General features: G+C 40.0%; 1 protein-coding gene across 3 annotated transcripts in view; it reads right to left on the bottom strand.

Moving 5' to 3' along the window:
* Nucleotides 1–273: 273 nt before the first annotated feature.
* The window catches only part of PECAM1 (platelet and endothelial cell adhesion molecule 1), a 30,512-nt gene continuing 9,329 nt past the window's right edge, over nt 274–21,456 (bottom strand). Inside the window, exons 13-16 of one of the 3 annotated variants that reach the window (XM_074160004.1) lie at nt 19,796–19,864; nt 14,199–14,255; nt 7,121–7,143; nt 732–2,278 (exon numbers count right to left, since the gene is read on the bottom strand). In XM_074160004.1, the coding sequence (XP_074016105.1) occupies nt 2,249–2,278; nt 7,121–7,143; nt 14,199–14,255; nt 19,796–19,864 (179 nt within the window). In that variant the 3' untranslated portion in view covers nt 732–2,248. Of the gene's footprint in view, nt 2,279–7,120; nt 7,144–14,198; nt 14,256–19,795; nt 19,865–21,456 lie in introns of all 3 variants that reach the window. The other 2 variants (XM_074160006.1, XM_074160005.1) reach the window with 2 other exon arrangements.

Genomic DNA, 21,456 nt, shown 5'->3' with positions numbered 1-21,456 from the left:
TTGAGCTCTAATCTGAGCTTTCATCTGTTTCAGTAACAAATTCAAGCCTTATTTCCCAAATGTTTCCACTGGGATAATGACACTTCTTTGGCATCTAGAAGACATGCTCATAACAGGACATTTGGACTCCTTATGTAGCTGTTTATTTCATGGGCCCATGAACCTTGTCTTCACTGGAGATGGCTGCTGATCTAATGTCCCGTATTTTAAAATACATTTGGTATATCTGGAAGACAAAACAGAAGCACTCAAGTGGATAGTTCAGATATGTTTCAGTCGGGCAAACAACTTTTATTACAGACTAAACCAAAAATAGTTTATGATTGTTCCAGCCAAGAGACAAGCTGAAATAGGACAATGAATTGTCCCACTGCTGTGTCATCAAGCCCAGATGACATTATGAAACCTCCCAGGAACCAGTGCTTTCCTGAGCTGTGCCAGGGACCCTGGAAAAAGTTTGTGGAAGAACTTTTACCTTCGTCATTTAGCAAGGGACTTAGTGAAGGCAACCACTCCCATGCTCAACTCAAACAAATTTAGTGCAATTACCTGCTGCTAAACTGGTTGATGACAACAAATCTAAGTGCTTGGAATCACTCGTTGCAGAGATGACATCATCCATATGTGAATTTATACAATGTTTCTATATAGTTCATCACTAATAAACAATTTTACAGGCATTCATGTGCAAGTGGTCACTAATATGAACATGCAAGATCCAGTGCAAAGTTCAATTCAGAATTTTCTTTATTAAAATACCTTTTCACATTCCTTATACTAATGCATTTGTATGGACACTCATGGGATGCTAGAATGAATATTTGTCAACAGAAGAGTACTGTGAAGTCAGTCATTCGTGAAAAGCTTTTGATACAAACAACATTTGCGTAGGGAACAATAAATTAGAGATATTACCCAGTAACTGGAGACTGAAAATTTAAACGTTTGGAATGAGGATATAAAACCCTTTTGTTTTTCTTGATGGTTTTGTGTCTTTGATGCAATGCTTAAAGCAGTTAACTATATATGTATATACAAATCCATGTCCTGTCTTTCACTATTTTCTAATTAAAATGAGAACCTTCTTACCTGTGGCCCAGACCTTGTAGTAATTTAATCTGCAGTAAGAAAAGGAGAGCAATTGCCTTGACCAGCTGGTTAAGGGGTTGGGGACAGTACTGCTTCTGTTTTGTGTTCTTTTTTTAAACTAATGCAACTGAGATAAACATGGGCTGCAAAAATTAGGTCCAGGTCCAAACTGGATCCATGTTAGTGTTTATCATGCTACAGAGAAAAAAGATAGGTATGGAGTTCCATACTGGACAAACCGGACACAAGTATGACTTCATATCTCTCCTAAAATTGAAGGAATAAGGATTATACATAACAGGATTTTCAGGTACAAACTCACTGACTTGGGTGTAGTATATCTACCCACTCAACACCTATATTTTGCATCATCCAAAATAACTGTGATGGGCAATCATTCCTTGAAGAACCATCACACCAAACTAACCAACAAGCATCACAACTTTTAAAGGGGTAAAGCAATTTAGCGAAGAATAAAGGATATTTGTGCCTCTACTGATAGAAGCACTTGGTAAAGTACTGAATCTCTGAACAGTTATTCAAGTTTTTAGAGAGCCCAGAGCTCACTCTTCCATTCGGCCCCCATTGCAGTGTAGCATCCAAGTGAGCTATAAATTAGCTGGCTCCAAGACCGGTAGCAGTCCAGCTGCTGAGCACAGGGAGTTCAGCACGAGCTGCAAGATCACATCGAAGTACATACATGGCTGGCCAAGCTGTGCTGAGCTCTGATCTGCCACAGTAGTGTTACTGATAACCAAATTAGCTAGTTTAAAGCAAGCTTAGGTATTTCTACATCTTACTAGCATCACAGTAGTTACTGCACTGTAGAAATGTACTTCCTTGGCTGTAGCTTCTCCTGTTATTTCCTCAGAGCATCATGAACTGGAGGCTAGAAAGGCAAAATTGCATTAGCAGGAGAAATTAAAGATGGGAACCTAGGTCAGTGGTTTCTACAGCCACTTTCCTATGAGAATTTTTATTTGTGATTTTTTCCACTAAATGCTTTAGGAACATCTCTATTGTTCCCCCTGAGGAAATAAACTTTGAAAAGAAGAGCCTGGCAAACTCATAAATAAGTGCTGCAGAGCTTTTGAAACATTTGCAACATCTTCCATCTTGGCTTGTTTTCTTCTCCCAGCAGATGTTTGAGATGACTGTTCTAAGTAGCATCAGGATGCCCTTGTATTCTCTGTTGGCAACAAAACCAAAAAAGAAAAAAAAAAAAAGGTATGAGTATAAATGTCCCCCTGCTCTCTCCTGTCCTTTTTGATCAATACAAAAACTTTAAATATAGCAACATATTCCTTAGAGCACTGTACAGTGAGCTAATAAATACTCACAGTTCCCCGGGGAGATATTAGTATTGTCTTCATCAGATAAAAAAGGAGATAAGACAGTGGGAGCTTTAGGTTGACAATTACAGGCTAGACTGCAATACCGTTAATCACCAACATCTGCAACTGGGCTCTTACTGATAAAAGTTGGATTCTTGTGGGAACTGCTGGCACTCAACAAATCTGAAAGTCAGATCCCTTATTTACGAGTAGATGCCCACTTGCCACAATTAGGTCCCAACCTTCAGTCCCACAAGAATGAAAACCTTTTCCTAAGAAGCACTCGGGTATCTCAACAGTGGGTAGTGCAACGTTCAACTTTTAGGCACCGTGTTTCTACAAGAGTCTGCTCCTTCAAATCGGTTATCTCTTCGGTACACAGCAGGGACAGAGAAACCTGGCGCTGAGAACCACAAAGGGCAGTGCACAGACAGAGGAGTCCTCTGTGCCAACCAATGGGCAAGGACAAAGACAGAACATATAATGTAAAGACAATGAAGTTTATGACAGAAATAATTCCGTCCACTGAGGATTCTCAACTGTCAAGTCTTTCCTGACACCGTTGCCAAAGCAAGCCATCTTCTAACAAATATCTGCTAAGAGTACATGGTGGCCTCTAACCTAGTAGTTTAGTCTGTCAGCACTGAGGCGCCTAATTCCTTTTGTGGACTTACCCCCAAAGGATTTGCCCCATGAGTCAGAGGCAGGAATTCCTGGTTTATAATTTAATGTTTATTTCAGAGTATCACCTTGTTTTTCATATCCTGACTGCCTGAAATCCCCCCAATTTTAAATGGACACATCCTTCATCTTCATTTCCTGTCTGAAACCGTTGTGCCATGTTACTGTGCACAGTTAAACACATGCCAGGTCCCCCCTCCGGAGCTGGCTGTGTTGTGCTGGCAACGTGAAGCAATTCCACTAGCACTGAGAATTTACAAAATACGTTTGGGATCACTTGAGTAAGAAGAGAAAGTAGCTGAAATAAAAAAAAAAAAAACCACAACAAAAAACCCACAGAAATTTCTCGGAATAGATTTAAATTGTACAGGTTTCTATCTCAGAGGGTACATGCTGAGGTTGAACAAATAGGCAGCTGAAAGTACACCGTGTCCTGACTGGGGCCGCCAGTCCTCGTGTACCCCTAGAACAGAATCAAACAAACAAACAAACACACACTTCTAAGAGGTAATAGGGGAGGAGGAGATATGAAGTCAGAATGTACTGCTGAGGTAAATTTGACACAATACCAATTAGTATTTGGCGAAGTGGCTATCTCATTGTTAAGATATTTCCTTCAATATGTTTTCAGAAACTGGGACCGTTAAATAACTTAGAAAGATCGCCAGCTCTGATTTCAGGAAGGAAACCTCCTCCCAGTTCCTCTCTAAGTAATTCATTTCTTTTGCAAATACTTCCTATGGATGGCATTTAAGATACAAATTTCTGAAACAGAGAAGAAAGAGGGAAGCAACCCCCAACGCAAAACTAAATGACCTAAAAGTCCAAGACATTCAGGTTCAAGGTACTCGGGACTAGCAAATCAGTCAGAACCTGTACTGCAATCAAGCCTTTGTACAACTCAAATAATTCAAACCTTAACTGATTGTTTTTCTAATGCACCGCCTTTCTTGACATAATACAAACACTTTCAATGCCTCCGAGTAACACAACGCTTATTGTCAGTACACAGCGTTTACGAAAGCCCTGAGCTCAATTTTGTAACAGTCTCTCAGTGACGATGAAGCAAAGTTCCTAAATTTCCACGCTGGATTGTATTTATTCTGACAGAAACTATGTAGGGGCAAACGCACAAGAGCAGGGCTCGCACTCGTTAAAATGATTTGCTTCACCTCTCTCTTCCACACTTCAGTACTGTCTTTTGCCTGTGACTTCTGGAAGATCAGTGCGGAACTGAGTAAGGTCACAGAGTTTATCCGAGGAGTGGAACCCACATTGTTATCTGAATCTAGAGAGCGAAAAGGACAGCAGGATCTGGTGTCCAGTCTCCACCTTCATCACTGAAACACAAAGATTGAATGTCCTCCCGTCTCTGAGAACGCAGCTCTTAGCAAAACACTGCTCTCTCTGCCGTGATGCCCTTTGTCCCACGCCTCTGGAATACCTATTACTTCCTAAACGCAGTCAAATTCTGCAAGGTTTTTGACCGGTCACTACAGCTAAGGAATCCATCTGGCGTTTCATGTGATGAAGACGCCAGCTGATCAGCCTAGCGCCCGAAGGCCGCCTTTCACTCACAAAGCAAGAGGGTAGAAGACTGAAAGCAACTTCACCTCTGAGCCAAATACCTCATTTGGCTATAAAGAAGCAGAACATCTGGGGAGGAAGTTTAAGCCACTTGATCACTTTATAAGGAGCATTTTCCTTTTCATGAGTAGGATCAACAGCTCCTCATTTGGACCAAACTTCTGAGGTACATCCCAGTTAAGTGTTGTGTGAAAATGAGGTACAAACAGTTGCAAGAAAATAATCGTAGAAAGCACCTTAGTAGCTCCCTGCTTCTTCTGTACTCATCTATGGTGGCTGAAAAGTGCTGGGAGGCAAACAGGGGAGATGGAAAATCTATGAAGAAATTTATCTGTCCAATCAAACTTTAGGTCCCTTATCTGGAGAGTTCAAAAGAGGGACAGTGCTGCTTTTTGTCACAGGCTTTATTGGGAACAGAAGTAGGCATTTAAGAAGCAGAAGATGGGGATCTGTTTTTTTGCTACTTCTAGGAAAACTCAAGATGTGCAAGTGTTATAAAGCTGACTTTTCTTTGGGGTGCTTCTGAAAATTGGATTAGTTTTACAGAGTAACTAGTTTTATTACTCTCCTGCTGTTAACAGGAGTTTGTACTGACAACACAAAAGAAAACTGCCCTCAGCTGACACTTTTCCCGCTTGAATCTAACATTACTTCATAGATTGTCTGGTTTAGTAAGTTTTAACAGCCCAAATAATTATGATGAAAGTGATTTACATGGGGTAGTCAGTGTATTTTCTCTGAAGTAGCCTTATTATACTTCCATGAGGAGATTTTTCACTCACTTTTGGCCACAAGAAAACAAAAAAATCTTCATAAAGCTTTAGTCCTTCATCCAATCTCCATTATAAATGATGCAGAGTGTGTGAAAAAAAGAGATAAAGACTCCTTCCTGAGCTTACACCAGATACCTATCACAGCCACTCTCGATCATTTTTCCTTTTGTGTCGGACAGGGACAAACTTTCTGCTGTGTGACTCTCCAAGGAATGCCTGGTACAACCCAGAGGAGCGTTTGACTCAATTTATTTTTAGAAAATCAAGAGCAAGGAATAAAAACAAGCCTTTAAACTAAGAGAGACAATGATACTATAAAACTCTACTGGCCTGTTAATATATGTCTGTTTATTGTAACACAATCTGTGACCTTCAGTGCACTGCCAATGTCTGTAAATAATACAATGGGCTGCTTTTTTATCCCATGGGGATGTGAGTGCTGATGGAGCCTTTCAAAACTCAAATGGATGCCATAAGCTGACGTAGACTGTGCTATTGTGATTCTTATTTATGAGTCTTTCCCTCTCTTTTTTGCTTTTTAAGTACAAGTTCCAAAGCCACAAAGTGGATGGCAGAAAAAACACCCTTGCCTGCCTGGCTTGAGGTTGGATTAGATAGCTTATCCAACATTCATAAAAATACTCCCGAGATGTATGTTCCCTGCCTCTTAGATCTCGTGATAGCAGAGTAACAGCTCATTCAAGACATCTATTCTTAAAAAAAACAACAACCCTAATGTATTTTTTCACTGGCTTCTTAGCCCTATAAAGCTGTTCACCACCCACAGAACTCCTAGTTATTTAGCTGGAATCCTCCATATTCTCATTTTTTGGTTAGAGCAGCGTAAGTGTGACATATCTATGTACTCTGAGGTAAAAAAATTGCTTCCCTTTAAAATTTCTTACAAGGTCTCAGTTTTCACCACCAGCTTTTAGAGTCATCCCACTTACTGTAGCAGTGGATGAAAATGAACCCAGAAGGAAACAGTCACAGAGAGTGAAAAGAAGTGACATCTGCCCAAGTTCAGGTATTCAGCCATTCCTCCTTAGTTTAACTCTTCATTTCATGGACCTCACATCTCTGGATATCCCAATCACAGCATGTGTGTGTGTGCATGTGAGCAGACACACCCCGAGGAGATTCCCTGGCACCGAACACCCTACAGATTTTACAGATGGAACTGGAACAACAGCTCTGTCCCCAGCGATACATTAACCAGTTTAGCAGGTTAATGCAAACCAGATGCAGATCTTGAGTGTCTCAGTTCCATCAGGAACCTGAAGCAAGCAGCAACCAGCCCCAACCTTGTGCCATTCTGCCAGCATGAATATTTGTGGCACATATCCAAAGCTGTGCAAGTGTTCAACAACACAAATTCTTGGAAGATCAGTATTTGTCACCTACCCCCTGTACCAGCACTACCAAATACCAACCAGTTCCATGGACTTTTAAAGCTGACCGTTCTAAAAATATATGACTGAAATCCTGATTAGTACTAATATATATCAAGGAATTGCCCAGTAGCTGTCCAGTAAGTGTTCTGAACAACAAATAACAATTAAAACTTAGCAACACTTGAACACTATCTTAGTAGATACACAATAATCTCAATCTAATTTCACTATATTTAACTGCTTAAATAAAATGAATACTTACAGAATGCCTGTTTTCCACAGAATCTGCAAAATAAAATATAATGTATAAATAATGAAACGACACATTGCAGAGTGATCAGTTCTATGTTCCAGAAAATAGACTTTTATGTTTACTCTAGCTTTTTTTGTTCATCTTGCAATGATGTAAAATTGCTACCTACAACTAAGGTTCAAGCTCTGGTCCTAAGATATATCCAAGCACTAGCTTAATTCAAGTCAATCCCACATGGGTGGGACCAGACATTTCAGAGATCATGCTGAACCGTACATGTTTGACAGCTTTCCTGATTATGGTTTAGAGCAGAAGTCTCTACTGAGAGCACATGTTGTTACTGGACAAAAAAAGAGTCTTCCTTTTAAAGACAAGTTCTCATGAGCATTATACTTCCTCTTCCAATTCCTTGCCAGGAAAGTAATGTACTGCAGAAATCCGGTATAGGATACAATTTTCAGAGCCAAATAGGATCCTGCAAAGACACCTGAAACTCTATTAATAAAAGGATGCTTGTTCCCAATGAAAGCCTGAGACTCAGTGAGCTCTTTCCATTTAGGATCAGTGAACTTTAAGATTAGATCTTAGGCTCTTTTTTTAAAAAGTAGATTTAGCTATTCTGAAGTTTCACAGAATACCTTCAAATATTAAACCGTAAATATTTCTTTGCTCTCTGAAAGTAAGACAGTTTAGAGACATGAGGAAGGTAACTCCTCTTTTAGAAGAGGACTTCAAGTCTTGTTAAAACTGCTCTTTTGTATGGTCTGTTAAGGTATTTCACCTGTGACAAAAGTGCATGCTCAATCTTGAAGGGTTTTCTCTTGGAAAACATGGAATGGTCTCTGAATCTATGTTTTTTCTAAGTATGTATTTTTTTAAATAGCAAATAATAACATCAGTCCTTTCATAGGCAGAATATTTATGTCAATTTTGAAAAGTTCTCTGAAATCATTAAATGAAGGATATTATGAAGAGTACTAATACCATAAATAAAGGTCTTTTAGAAACTCCCTTGCCAGCCAGCAGAAGCAATGAGGAAACCGAACACAGGTGAATCTAACTTTGCAGATCACAGTGCTAAAGTCTCTTTTTCTCTCTTTTTTATGATTACAACCGTGTATATTTGTGGTGCAGGTAATCCTGTACGGTTTCTACCATCTGCATTTTTATTACATTAGGATTGCAGCTTCACTGCTTCACTGAATGCAGCACCATGAACACAGTATACAATCAGGTGGGAATTTCTGAAACGCAGAGAGACTACCTGAATCTCACAGGAACTGTACACTATGAGTTTTCTCCATCACAGTTCCACCCAGAACTTTTAGCCCAGAAAAAGGATTAAAAACTGAGGTGACTACAGCACCTCATACCATGCTGCATAAACTTAATTTCCATATAAAAATGATCTCAGTGTTTGGCAAAATTAATCCCAATATGTTTAGCCAGCTTGATAAAAAAACAAAATTAAAAGTAACATGGGAAACACATAAAAGCTCTTTGTGTCCTGAATGCTGACAGAAGTGAACAAAACCACTGCTGACCCAGTGCGACATCAAAGCTTGACTTCAGGTGGACAAAACTATATGTAAGATTTATGAAGTGAGGTATTAACGAGCTGTAGTTTAGTCCTCTGTCACAATGTATTGTGCTTACAGGAAGGAGGAAATGAGAAATTTTGTATAAATTCCAACCTTCAAACAACGGGATGTTTGCTACCCCAAGGGTACTAGGTCACAATAACAGATATCCCGCCTCCTTGTTATCTCTCACCCAGATTCAAAATAGCATGGCTTTCTAGCAAAGTATCGTATATCTACCAGGAGAACGTCATAATTTGTTTCCTTTGAAAGTGCTGCTGGAAGGCTATATGATTTCTAAATGGTACCAATCACGTAAGCCAGCATGGAGCCTCTAATGAAAGCGCAATGATACGGTGCTTTTGCTGATTCTTTGCTAACGTCAATCTTTTCACAACCTTTTTACTTAATTCCTGTTAAAAACACGAAGTGGTTTTTACTTGAAACACACTGTTTTTTACCATGATGAAAGAGAACAGAGAGGTTTTCAAATACTAACAAAAACAGGGATATACATGAAATAGACTGGATTCTAGTCATATACAACTGGCCAAGTTTCCGTAGCAGGGCAAACGAGAAGCTGCCTAGTTCATGAAAGGAATCACAGCTGAAGGTCTGGTGCTGGTGATTTCTAAAAGATTCCCAAGCCTAATAAAGGCAAGTGTTTTTATGGATATCTGATGGATTTAAACTCTTGTTATCGCTTTTAGTTGACGGGGTTTAAAATTCAAAGAACACATTTTTACAAAGGAATACATTAATGACAGGAACTTAAGACAGTCATCCCCACCTGCTCTGCGCTTCCTTGTTGCTAGAGGTTATGGAGAAGAGAATACGTGCCTAAAGAGTTGCAATTCACGACCCATCTCAAACCCATCTCCAATGCCAGTGGAAGCTAAGATGCTAGATTATCAACTGAAGGGCTGAGCTGCAGACACACCCCACGTTCTGCTAAGCCTTTTACTGGACCAGTAGCTTGTAACAGAGAATCTTGGCAGGCAGTTTGGGAACGGATCTTACACAGGGGCATGCACGCAATTCAGCTTTGCATTTTAGGTTCAAGCAAGGTCAGAAGCTCCCTGCATATTTGTATCTTACTCAAACCTTCTGGCTTTGCCTAATTTTTTGGCTGAAGCTATTGTAAGCACTTGGCTCTGGAATCAATGTCTCACAGATACAGGCTTTGATCTAGAACATGTCTCGAAATCTAGAGATTTGAAGAGTTTTTATTTTGGAGAAGGGAAAGGTTATTCACGTGATTTCGGACTCCATGCAGCTAGCATATGCTCATAAGGCCTGAGTTTTGAATAACATAATGAATCTTCAGACCCTGTGAGTTTTCTCCACACTGGAAAAGGCATTCAGTGGGAAATTCTGGCTGTGTACAGAGGTGTTAAGCCTAAGGCTCAGTAGCAGGAAAGTATTTGAGCAGATTTCCTGATTGCTAGAACTGATTTCTAATAGTTTGTTCCAAACCACTGAATGCAATGGGGATTTCTCATGCTTCTTTCCACTGGGATATATTTATTTTTCCATAGTACATTGTTGGTTGCAATAGGATTCTTAGAATTTCCTGTCTCGCCACTGCAGTTGCTTCCAAGTGACCATTTTTCCAGACTTAGCAGCATAAAGGCTGGCTCTGTATTTTGTTCACTAGATTTCCATTTTCCTGATAAGAAATTAAGAATAGTTATCTTGCAGTAAGCTGCTATGAGTTCAGTTCAGTGCACATTGAGATGAGTGCAAAGCCTATCACTGGCTTCTGTGAGCTTTGGATCTGACACAGAGCAAAGGCAGAGTTCACCAAAGGTACAAGAATGAACTAAAACATTGTATTCCATAAGAAGTGCCCTGGAAAAATATAAAAGAAATCTGCAAACTGGAGTTGGCTCTGGTCTTCTCAGCAATATGAGAATATGAGCAATATGTGCTACCTCAAGAACTGGGACCAATGTTGAGGGAAGGGGTGGAGCTGAGACAAAGAACCAGTATGGAGATGCTTGGACTCCCTGCCCCTACTGCCACTTGGGAGGATGAAAGGTGTGATGGAACTAAATCACCCATCTAAAAGAGCCACCCACCCAGCTGAAGTTAGTATCCAATACATCCTGACCCGTCCCTCAGGAAAAGCATCAGCTGCCAGCCTACTCCAGCACAGACACAGTAGGCAACAAGGCCACAGTCATTTTATCATTCTTGGCAGTCTGTTGATTTGAACAATTGCCTGTTTTGCTTAAGTCTCAGACTCTCAGTTCTTTCTGAACAAAAAGCAACAGCTCTGGGACTGGGCTGGATATTCCTGACTCCCAATATACTTTGACCTTTACACAGAGCAACCAGAGAAAGTGGTATTTTAAGGAAATTAGTTCATTCTGAGAGGTGTGAAGGACTTTTAGACAAAGGTGGTTTTGACCTGACTGGTACTAATTATGACCGTTCCCCAAATTGCCATCTGGATGCAAGGGTTGATTTACAGCTGAGGCTTGAAGCTTTAGGTATTTTATGTAAAATACTAAAGTAACAGCCCGTTGCTCTAGAAAAGGTTTTAAATCAAGACCCGAGTGAACCTTCTGAACATCAAGCCTTCTTTCTCTGAATTAAGTTAACCTTTCAATAACAATACAAGGACAACTTCATTTCTTTGAGTTGCTTCCAGAGACAATGCTAGTGATCAGCATTCTCATTATATCAGAGGAAATCCAGCATCCAGCTCGAGACTATCATTCTCTAACTACAGTACTATTATTTGACTTTCAATCAAAATACACCTGACTAGACTTAAATTTCACAAATGACCTGCTTTTCCTACTGTTAACTGTAGTTAACCACATGCAGGTCTGCGATTTGAAATATGCATTTGACAGTTTGTTTCCAAGACTCCTGTCAATCTTTAATGTAACACCTCTTTAGGCCTAATACTCAGAACAAGGAAAGCAGCACAGCAGATGGGATGGAAAGTGATGAAGACACTAAAATGATAGTAGCAGGATATAACAGAGCCAATACCAGGAAAATAAAAAGAAAGGGAATAATGGCAGATGCTCAGCACACTGCCAAAGGCCTGGGGCTTGGGAAAGGTCGGAGCATTATCTGCTCTATGGATTCATTATTTGGGATAAGAACAAGCAGTAGCTGTAGAACTGAAAATACAAGTGAAGCTGGTTACTGACAAGGCCTTACTGGGGACAGCAGTGACAGCCATCAGAAAAATGAAGGGGAAAAATATTTTAGCTCAGTCACAAAGAATTGCATCAGACATAACAACTACTGACAGCTCTTCAGCTTCCTCTCTACTGGGCACAATTTCTGGAACGGACAGATAGCTCCTTGAAAAGACAGAATTGCTTATGAAGCACTCAATTCTAATTAAACAAACCCAAACCACAATAGTTACCTACAAACAAATAATAAGAAAATGTTACATAGGTCTTAGGTGTTAAACCTGTCAAACTGTAGCTGACACCAATTCTCAAATTAATGTGAATTCCCCAGAGGACACGTTTGTCTGAACCATTAACTGCCTGAAGTAGATTGTTCTCTTGGGCATTTGCTCAAAAAATCTCAAAGAATATTCAAATGCAGTGAAGATCATAATGGTAAACCACCTTCTGCACCCACTAGTAACGTTCAACATCTTCCGCAATTGGTCTTTAATATATTAGTATATATTAAAGTACTTAAGAAGATAGATCCATTTCCTAGGGATCCCCCACTGCATTTATACTTTACCACCTTGCAGTCACACAGCCTATCAAAAATCAAAGGAAACGTTACATTGACATAGACTGTAGCGTAGCTGTGTGATGCACAGCTTATCTAATTGAAACACTTTTCCTGTGTATCAGTCAGGAAAAACGGACGTGATTAAAACAATAAACTGTTACTATGTTTCCAAGAATAACTGAAACTGCAGAAATGTTATGCATAAAAGAGCAGGTGGACTGCACGATTAAGGGGCGTTTGCATATCATCTGGCTAATTCAGCTCAGTCTTTCAATCGTATCTCATTTCATTGCAGTTCCCACTTGTGGCAATTACAGCCTTGTAAGTGCTTTGAATTGTAGTTCTGCTGTGCTAACCTTGAGTTTACACTACAACTGACAAAACGTCCTTCTTCCATATAACACTTTATGTCCAAAATAGGAACGGTGAAAGGTGTAACAGTCAGCTTCACACCTTGGCAGAAAGCAAGCAGGGGTTATACAATCAGCTTCTGCCGCTTGGTACAGGTCCAGTTCACACTCACTGGAAAACCTTTCAGAACATTTGTGGCCTTCGGGTTCAGCCCTGAAATGAGCTGTTTTTTTCTCACGCTGCTGCCAGGTGATCCTACACGAAGTGCATAGTGTAAAGGATATTCTGCTTTTCACCGTAAGGCTGTGAAAAACGAGTACGACACACAGGCTCAGCTCCAAACCAGGAGTCAGGATTCTGAAATTCTGTTCCCAGTGTTGTCACTCTCTAAACACGTTGCCTTAAACAAATGACCTAATCTCTCTGTTTGTTCAGCTGTAAAATGGAGATAAAAATTGCCTTATAAATCCTCACAAGGGCAAATTAAGTAATGTTTTCTAAAGTACTAGGAGACCCTCACATGAAAGATTCCCTAGAAACAGAATACTGTGTTGGAACAGGTGGAAAATCCCTTATAAAATAGAAAATTAGCAAATTAAAACACAACGATCAAAAATTAAAAATGACACACAGCAAAGCCACTTGGGAACATGGATGGGGACAAAACCCGAACACTTTACAGCCCTAATATTTACAAATCTAGACTTCCTAACACAAAGAGAGGAAAGGAAATCTTTTCTGATTTGGTCTTTGACAAACTCTGAAGGAACTCTTTTAACCTACTGCCTCTGAACTCCTTACTGCCAGAACATTTATAGACAGTAAGCTGCTAATGCCCACATATGAAAGTCTTGTGTTACAGGAGGTGGAAGGGCAGAGTGACTGCACATACAACCTGAGATCATTTTTGATGGTGCTCAAAACAAACAGCCCACCCTACTCAAGTGATCACATCGCTTCAAAGGTATTTAGAGTTTGTTTTTGGAGACTTTACAGATATTTGCTGGGGTTATATCCAAAACCACTGTAATATTTTATAACACATGGCAAACATGCTCAACTAAGAGGAAAAGTGTTCATGAGCAGCTTGAGATAACACAACATAGTGTCCTAATCCCTAACAGGGCATGTTCAGCTCCAGATTCAGATGTATGGCACAACTACTGAGCAGATACAGTGAAAATGCACTGATGAAGTAGATGTTACAAATAGTAATCTCACTGCATTAAATATCATTGGTTTATGAGAAACCATGAAGGTGTTACACGATTTGTCAACACCTGTGATTTTGTAGCTGCTCTTCAGTATGTTCCTACAAGACTTGGATCTCTTTTTTATAGCATTTATCTTCTAAAGTATTCAGTCACAATTTTATCCTTAATCTCTATACAAATGCTTCCTTAATTTGTTTAATTTTTCACTAGCTTACTTACCATTATTAGCTTTTCTGATTTCACTATAAACTGTTTCAGTCCCCTTCTGTGCAGGAGCTGGAAAATGTATTGGCACAGAATCAATTTCTTTTCTTTTTCTTTCCTTTTTTTTTTTTTTTTTTTGTTTGCCATATGAAAAGCTCCTTAAACAAACAGAACACACTGTTTTACTGTCAGAGGAAGCAGTTACAAAAGCAGCAATGACCCTGTGGAGTCTGTATGAAAAAGCACCTACACCCTCCCCCAAACCCGACTCTAAGTTCTGAGAGGGAAGTGTCCCTCCCTCTGCACAAAAAAGATGAGGAAAATAGGCTTCCCTTTCTAAATTTGACTTAACATTCTAATAATATTCTCAACTTAAATTGATACTGCTTTAATTTTACAGAGACATCTACCACTAGAGGATCACTTTGAAGAGCTTCTTCAATTCCTTCTAAGGGTTTAGGGAACCTAGACCTGAGGAAATCGATCATTTGGAAGACTAACTACACCCGCTTTTAGCAATTAGCATGATTAAATTTTATGGGCACAAAAATCTAATTTGCTGTTCTTTGTGAAATGTCTCAGAAGACTATTTTCAGATTTCACACTGCGCAGCTTCTCTTTAGGGGCTACCTGGGAAAGGTCTCCTCGCAGTTCCCCAGCATGGCAGACTCTTCCCACACTGGGATTAGGTGGGCACAGCAGGAGAGAAGGCTAAGAAGGCTTATGGAAATACAGGAAGTAAGGAGAAAAAGCAGACAGAGAAGACTTTGTGCCTACAAGGACACAGGTGGGATACAAATGCAATGTTAGTCTTAGACACATCTTTTTCAGACCCTTAGGTTTACAAATAAGCCCCTGTAAACCTCTGCTCTTGTATGAGATGGAAAGCAAAAAGCTCTTCCTTTTTTGCTATCTGACATCTGTGAAAACCTATCCAACCGAGATTCAATACCAAACTACAGACACCTACCCCAGTAGGGAAAAGGCAGAGCCTTATCTGAAGGCCTGAAACAGCAAGAACTCACTTTCTCTGTGGTCAGTGTAAACACAGCTCTGGCTGGTAGAAGATTAGAACAATTTCCTTGATTTCTTGCATGTGGTTGTACATTAAGGATCCCTGGGTAACCACAGGAAGGCAAAGTGCTCCAGAACTGTGCATTTAAAACCACTTTCTTCATTTTGTATAAAGGCCTATGCAGGCAGGGTTTGGAGCTTGCTATTCAAGGATCTCAAAGAGTTTTAGAAACATTCATTCCTTTCAGTTAAACTGAGTCTCTAAGAAAACCTCAGAATTCTGTCAGTATCCACCTTCTGTGGATAAACCAAGAAGTTAAATTTTTCTAGTTAAAGGTAAAAAAATAAAAAAAAAGGACGAACATGATTGTTCCTACTCTGCAAGAAACTGGAAAGAATATTCACATTTCTGTATGCAGAGTCCTGTACTTTAGCTATTAAAAAAAAAATTTAAAGAATTCAGATGTATTGATCTGCAGCCAGACTCAGACCCAACTGTTACTGTTCTGCATCGCTCTGAAAACCCCAAGTGTCTCTGGCACCACATTCTAATTTGCCAAAGCTAATTTCATTTTTAAAAATTCTGTTAATCATCACTTAAATGTTGGGAGCTACAATAACAGAATTGAGTTACAAAACTGCTAATAATTTCAATGACAGTAGGGGTTACACTTCACCAAGTGCCTAATTACAGCTTTCAAACTTGCAGTTCTGGCATGAACTTTCTTTGCAAAATAGCCTGAAGATCTTGCAGCGCATTGCATATGCTTATGGACTCTTGCTTAAATGATCAATTCAATTTCCAGTGAAGTAAGAAGTAATCTCAGAATTTTAATGAGAGGTAGCTCATTTCATTTGGAACACCTTTTTTTTTTTTTTAGCAGATTATAGTCCTAAATCTACTCCTGTTGACTCTGTGGAAAAACTTGGTGGGAAGCATTTCCTTAGCTTGCTTTTTTTTTTTTTCAGACCCATTTCATTAAATTGTGATATAATGCCACTGCCCATGTTATTTTCTTTGTTAATCTTCCAAAAGTCGTCTCAGCAGTGAAAAAAAATGCGCTAGGAAAAATTACTTGGATAATTTGACATTTTGTTCTCACCAACTTTGTAGTGTTGCCACCCTGCAGATAACTAACCAGCTACAAAAGTAAAAGGCGCATGTTCTTACTCAGCTATGATTAGCGGTTTCTCCCTTCTCACTTTAGAGAGATTTCCTGATCTTACTTCAGCACTGGCCTTTGTTTTTGCTCAGAATAACAATAGAGGGTCTAAATCACTTTGCCAAATTTTTGCACAACTAAGCTTTAGAAAAGATAAGCACTATATTTTTGTCAAGCATATAATCTCAGTGAGTATTCCATTTAATCATTCTCTAGAATTACCACCTCTTTAAATATCAAATTAACATTCCACTACGACTACTCCAAATAGGAGCTGGACTGTGTAGCCCCAGCTCTACCTCATATTTGTCGAGCCTCTTCACCCTTACTTCAAAAAGCAGGTATGAAGTTATTCCTACATGGAAGTTTCACTGAACTTCACTGAATTTCTTTTTAGAGTTGGAAGGGACCATAAAGATCATCTAGTCCAACTCCCCTGCTGAAGCAGGATTGCCCAGAGCATGTCAGAGCATGTTACTCAGGACTGCATCCAGGCAGGGCTTGAAAATCTCCAAAGAAGGGGATTCCACACCCTCCCTGGGCAGCCTGTTCCAGGGCTCTGGCACCCTCACCGTGAAGAAGTTTCTTCTCATATTTGAGTGGAACCTCCTGTGTTCCAACTTGTGCCCGTTGCCCCTCGTCCTCTCACTGGCAACCACGGAAAAGAGTCTGGCTCCCTCCTCCTTCAACCCACCCTTTAGATACTTATAAGCATTGATAAGGTCTCCCCTCAGCCTTCTCTTCTCCAGGCTAAAGAGTCCCAGCTCTCTCAGCCTTTCTTCATAAGGGAGATGCTCCAATCCTTGAATCATCTTTGTTGCCCTTATAAAACTATGAAACTTTGCTTCTAGCAAGCTTACCACTCACTGTCAGTAACTGTTTTTTGCCCCTCACACAGAAGCGTAGTACACAAAGTTCTTGATGCACTAGCCTATTCGCCATTATACTGGGTTAAAGACTATTTTGGAAATCACCAGCTAGTGCAGATAGGGCTGGAAAAACAGGGCGAAACCACTGTTTTCAAATTTAAGTAGTTCTTTACTGTCAAAGACAAGATATACATCCTTCTACCATTATGTAAACTTGTTTTGAGGTGGCATTCAATTATTCCTGATTCCTAAAAGTGACATAAAGGCTACTGTTATAGCTCAGATACCGCAGTATTTATTGCAGTAGTCTTTTACAATGAACAAAATATGATTCTCCTGCACCTGAGATGAACATTAGCATTGACAACACTGGCAGGAGGAACAAATGACTGGGAAGATTAATTAATCTGAAGTTAGTCCTGACAGATCAAAGAAATATGGAGTCCCTCAAAAGGCAGAAGGAACCAGACTGTGTGTGCAGCCTGCTGGATGAGCCACACATGCCCAGAGCAAAGGTAAGTGTGACATAATTTGTGTTCATTCAGAAAACAGGTGGAATCAAAGGAGGTGCGACAGGGATTTGGAGCCAGGTGATAACCTGAAAGGTCTGCTCCCTAAGAAAGACTGGTCATAAGCCACAGACAGACACAACAGAATATTATGATTTGAAACCAAATTTGTACAATAACATCAATGTGGCAGAAGTCTCAGCGGCAGTCCTATGGCTGAATTATTTTTGTGGGTGTACATGATTATTACGAGGGTATATAAAGAATCTCGACTTTGCTTCTCTTTTCTCAAGAATAAATCTCAATCTGTTCTCATTGTAATAGCCAGTGCAGAGCTGAAATAATTAATCCTGCAACTTGCTTTCATAGAACTCCTTCCATTTAAACAGCATCGTCAGGATGCTCTGAAAGATTAACACATTAAATACTTGCAGGCAGTTGCCATTTACGTAACCAAAGCACACATTTGCTAAGCATTGGCTCGTGTCCTGGATACAACAAAAGGAATAGATTAGGGAGCCATCACATCTCAATGTACTTGAAGCACAGTTCAGTCTCATAGAATTAATTAATGTTCTGTATGTCATACCTAGGTCGTAACATGATACAGCATTCAGTTAAAATAATCCCATCTCATTCACACACACTCTTTTAAATGTTATTTTGCGGTTCAATGGGGTTCAGTCTACATAGCGTGGATACTATCTTATTGGTCAGTCTGGTATATTGGAATAGTGTTATATATCAGGAATGGGATGAAAAGGCTATTTTTAGAGATGCTGATATTGCATTTAATAGGGTTTTTAATTTAAATAATTATGCACTAGCATATCTTTACCATTCTACACCATTGTATAGTGTAGTGCATGCTCAGGAACAGTTAGAACAATTAAGAATTAGCCCTATTCTGAAAAAGATTACAATAAATATCATGCCTCAGTGCAGAATTTAGTGGAGGTGGATAAAATGCTTAGAACATGGGGAAAACTGTGTGATGAATGACACCAGCAAGTGAAAACAGAGAAAGAATAGGAGGATTGGCTGTTCCGGGAGAGCTTTGCTGCCAAGCTTGAAGGGTGAGTACTTTTGCCCAAACATCTGTATTACTAACTAAACAATCATGTCTTTGGTCTCTGAAATAATTGGGTGGTCCTTCCTACCAGGAAAAGGCATATTTGTCCATTTATTCCTCAGTTTGCTCATTCAGCTAAAGCAAAGCAGCTAGAGCATAGCATAAGTGTCTCTCGTGTGGTTTATTCACTCGTAGCTACTTGAAACTTCTTGTAAATTTCTGAAAGATTTAACAGCTTTCAGTACAAGGGCATAAGGATATCACAGTTCTCTAGTTGAAACAGAATGATTGAAGCATGCATTTGGGTCTTGGGAATAAATTTCAGTGGATATTTCTCCTCCGAGGTTGCAGAGACATGTACCTTATCCTCATGCTATGAGGTCTAGTTAGTGTTACCACAGAAGTACAGGAAGGAGGCCAAAATTATCTGGGCATCATTATTCTCACTTCTCTGTTTAATGTGCCAGAAAATCCAGGATGGTCTCCAGGCCTCTCCAGACAGAGAGACTAAATCTACACTGGTCTCTCTCCCTTCTGAATCACAAGTGAACTACAGCTTTGACTCTTCAACCAGTTCCTTTGTAAAGGAGGAAATTCCACTGTTTTCTGTTCTCTCAATTATCCTACCCCGTGGCTAATGTCAAATGACTCTCAGTGAATTTGGACTCTATAACATGAAGATTCACAGCAGGCTGCCTTCTGCTCAGAGCCACAGCTTCAGCTGGGAGCCCTGCTCTGCACAGACATCACGTGGATGGGAAGGGCAAGTGCATGAGAGGATCCCAGCAGAAGAAGGGTTGCAATGAACCACAGTGTGGTTGCCATCATCTAGATTAAGGAGCGCTACTGGCATGAAATTGTCACGCACATAATACACAACCTGCTCTTACATTTACAGGTGCCAATATCAGACCAGTGTCAGGGAGTAGCAACATGCCCAGAGTTGCTCCCAAAACATAATCATAGAGGCCAGATAGTTTATTACCTCTGTGAGGATCAAGCGTTGATACTTCAACTTCAGTGTACTCCACCTCAGCACTCTCAAGGTCAGGTCCTGCCCCAAAAATATCAAGAAGATGTTTCTTTGTAGGACTGCATGCTTCATTTGAACTATGGGCCTGACCCTGCTGGCACTGAAATTAATGGACAAGTCCTCATTGACTTTGATAGGTGCAGGATCAGGCCATTCTTATGGCAGATGTAAATTACTCTGCTAAGAGTTGTAAGGCCAACCCATTCCCAAGGGTCATCTCAACCTGAAAGGCAGCAGACCAACTCAAGCCAAATTTCTGAAATTGTGGGATGTGCAAATTGTGTCTAAAACTCTTACGTTCAATTTAACACCATCAAAAGTGGCACAGCACAAAATGGAGCAGGGAATTATTTGAGATTCTCTCATATTCCTGCTCCAGCTCCTCTCTTTTCTATTTCTCTCCCTGCCATTATTTTCCCCTCTTTTTCTATGGCTGCTTTGGCGCCACACTTCCCATTCTCCACTCTCCTCAGATTTAAAGCCTTCTCTAAGTCTTTCATGGCCTCCCTCATTACCCCTCATACTCTCAATTTCTGCTTTGCCAATAAGCAATTTCAGCACTTTTGTGTTGCCCATCAAGCTCTCCATAGAACATCTACAATGGCAACCCATCTTCCTCCTCAAAATGCTTCTCTGCCACAATGCCCACAGAAAGCCTGACAACGATTAGACACCTGATTTACTAAGATTACTGGCTGACAAGTACTGGCTACCTGGATACAACAGACACAAGAAACAGCTGTTGCTTTCTACTCTGTCTTTTCCTTACAGTGGAGATGGTTTTCTACTAGATTTCTGTAAAAGTTGGAAGGAACCATAACAGTCATTCAGACTGGAATCTTGCAGAACTGCGTGTGGATTTTTTAGAACAGAAATTAGAGAAAGATCTAATGATTAGAGCAGCAAAGTTTTGGAGCAGCCTTCCAATAGCACTGGTGAGAGAAAAAAAAAAAAAAAAAAGCTCAACAAAACAAAACCAGTGTTTGAGGTGGCATATGCGTTAATAACAAAGTTTAAGTGACACGCTTCCTACAATGGCAGTGATTCTGAATGATCAATACAGCCTTACGTTCCTGTGTTTCTGCTGGCTGGCTGTTTTGCATGAGAATGTCTCTCTAGTTCTAATTTGACTTATTCAGGCCACAATGGAGTAACTTCCACCCACCGTGCTATAAACTCCTTCCTTTTGCTTGCTGAAGTAAAAGCTATTGCCACACAAACGCAGAACAGATACTGTTATTTTTAGAGGTGTATGAATAACAGACTTGTTTTTCACATCTGGTAGAGACATCTGCAGTAGCATAGTTGCTTTTAATGAAGCTGCCCAATCCACAACAGGTAAGGATTGAACCCATTTATCATTTATTTCTGGCACACATGCAGGTCATTAGACCAGAGCCCGTTTCATCTAAAACAGTAGGATACAATGGAAAAAACCAAAAGTCACTGAGCAAGAGTTTCCAAAGGTTGCTTCCAAGTTTTCCTATGAAATTAACTTAGTGCAGCACCTTTCTTTTAGTTTTGTGGTACAATGCTGCCCTGCACACTCGGAATTGCATCAAAGAATTATCAATTAGAAATTCCTGCCACCTATTTTGCATTCTCAAGAAAAG

The sequence above is a fragment of the Numenius arquata genome, chromosome 17 (assembly GCF_964106895.1).
Source record: "Numenius arquata chromosome 17, bNumArq3.hap1.1, whole genome shotgun sequence".
In the NCBI taxonomy this organism is placed as follows: Eukaryota; Metazoa; Chordata; class Aves; order Charadriiformes; family Scolopacidae; genus Numenius; species Numenius arquata.
This window is presented reverse-complemented; position numbering and strand designations above follow the sequence as displayed.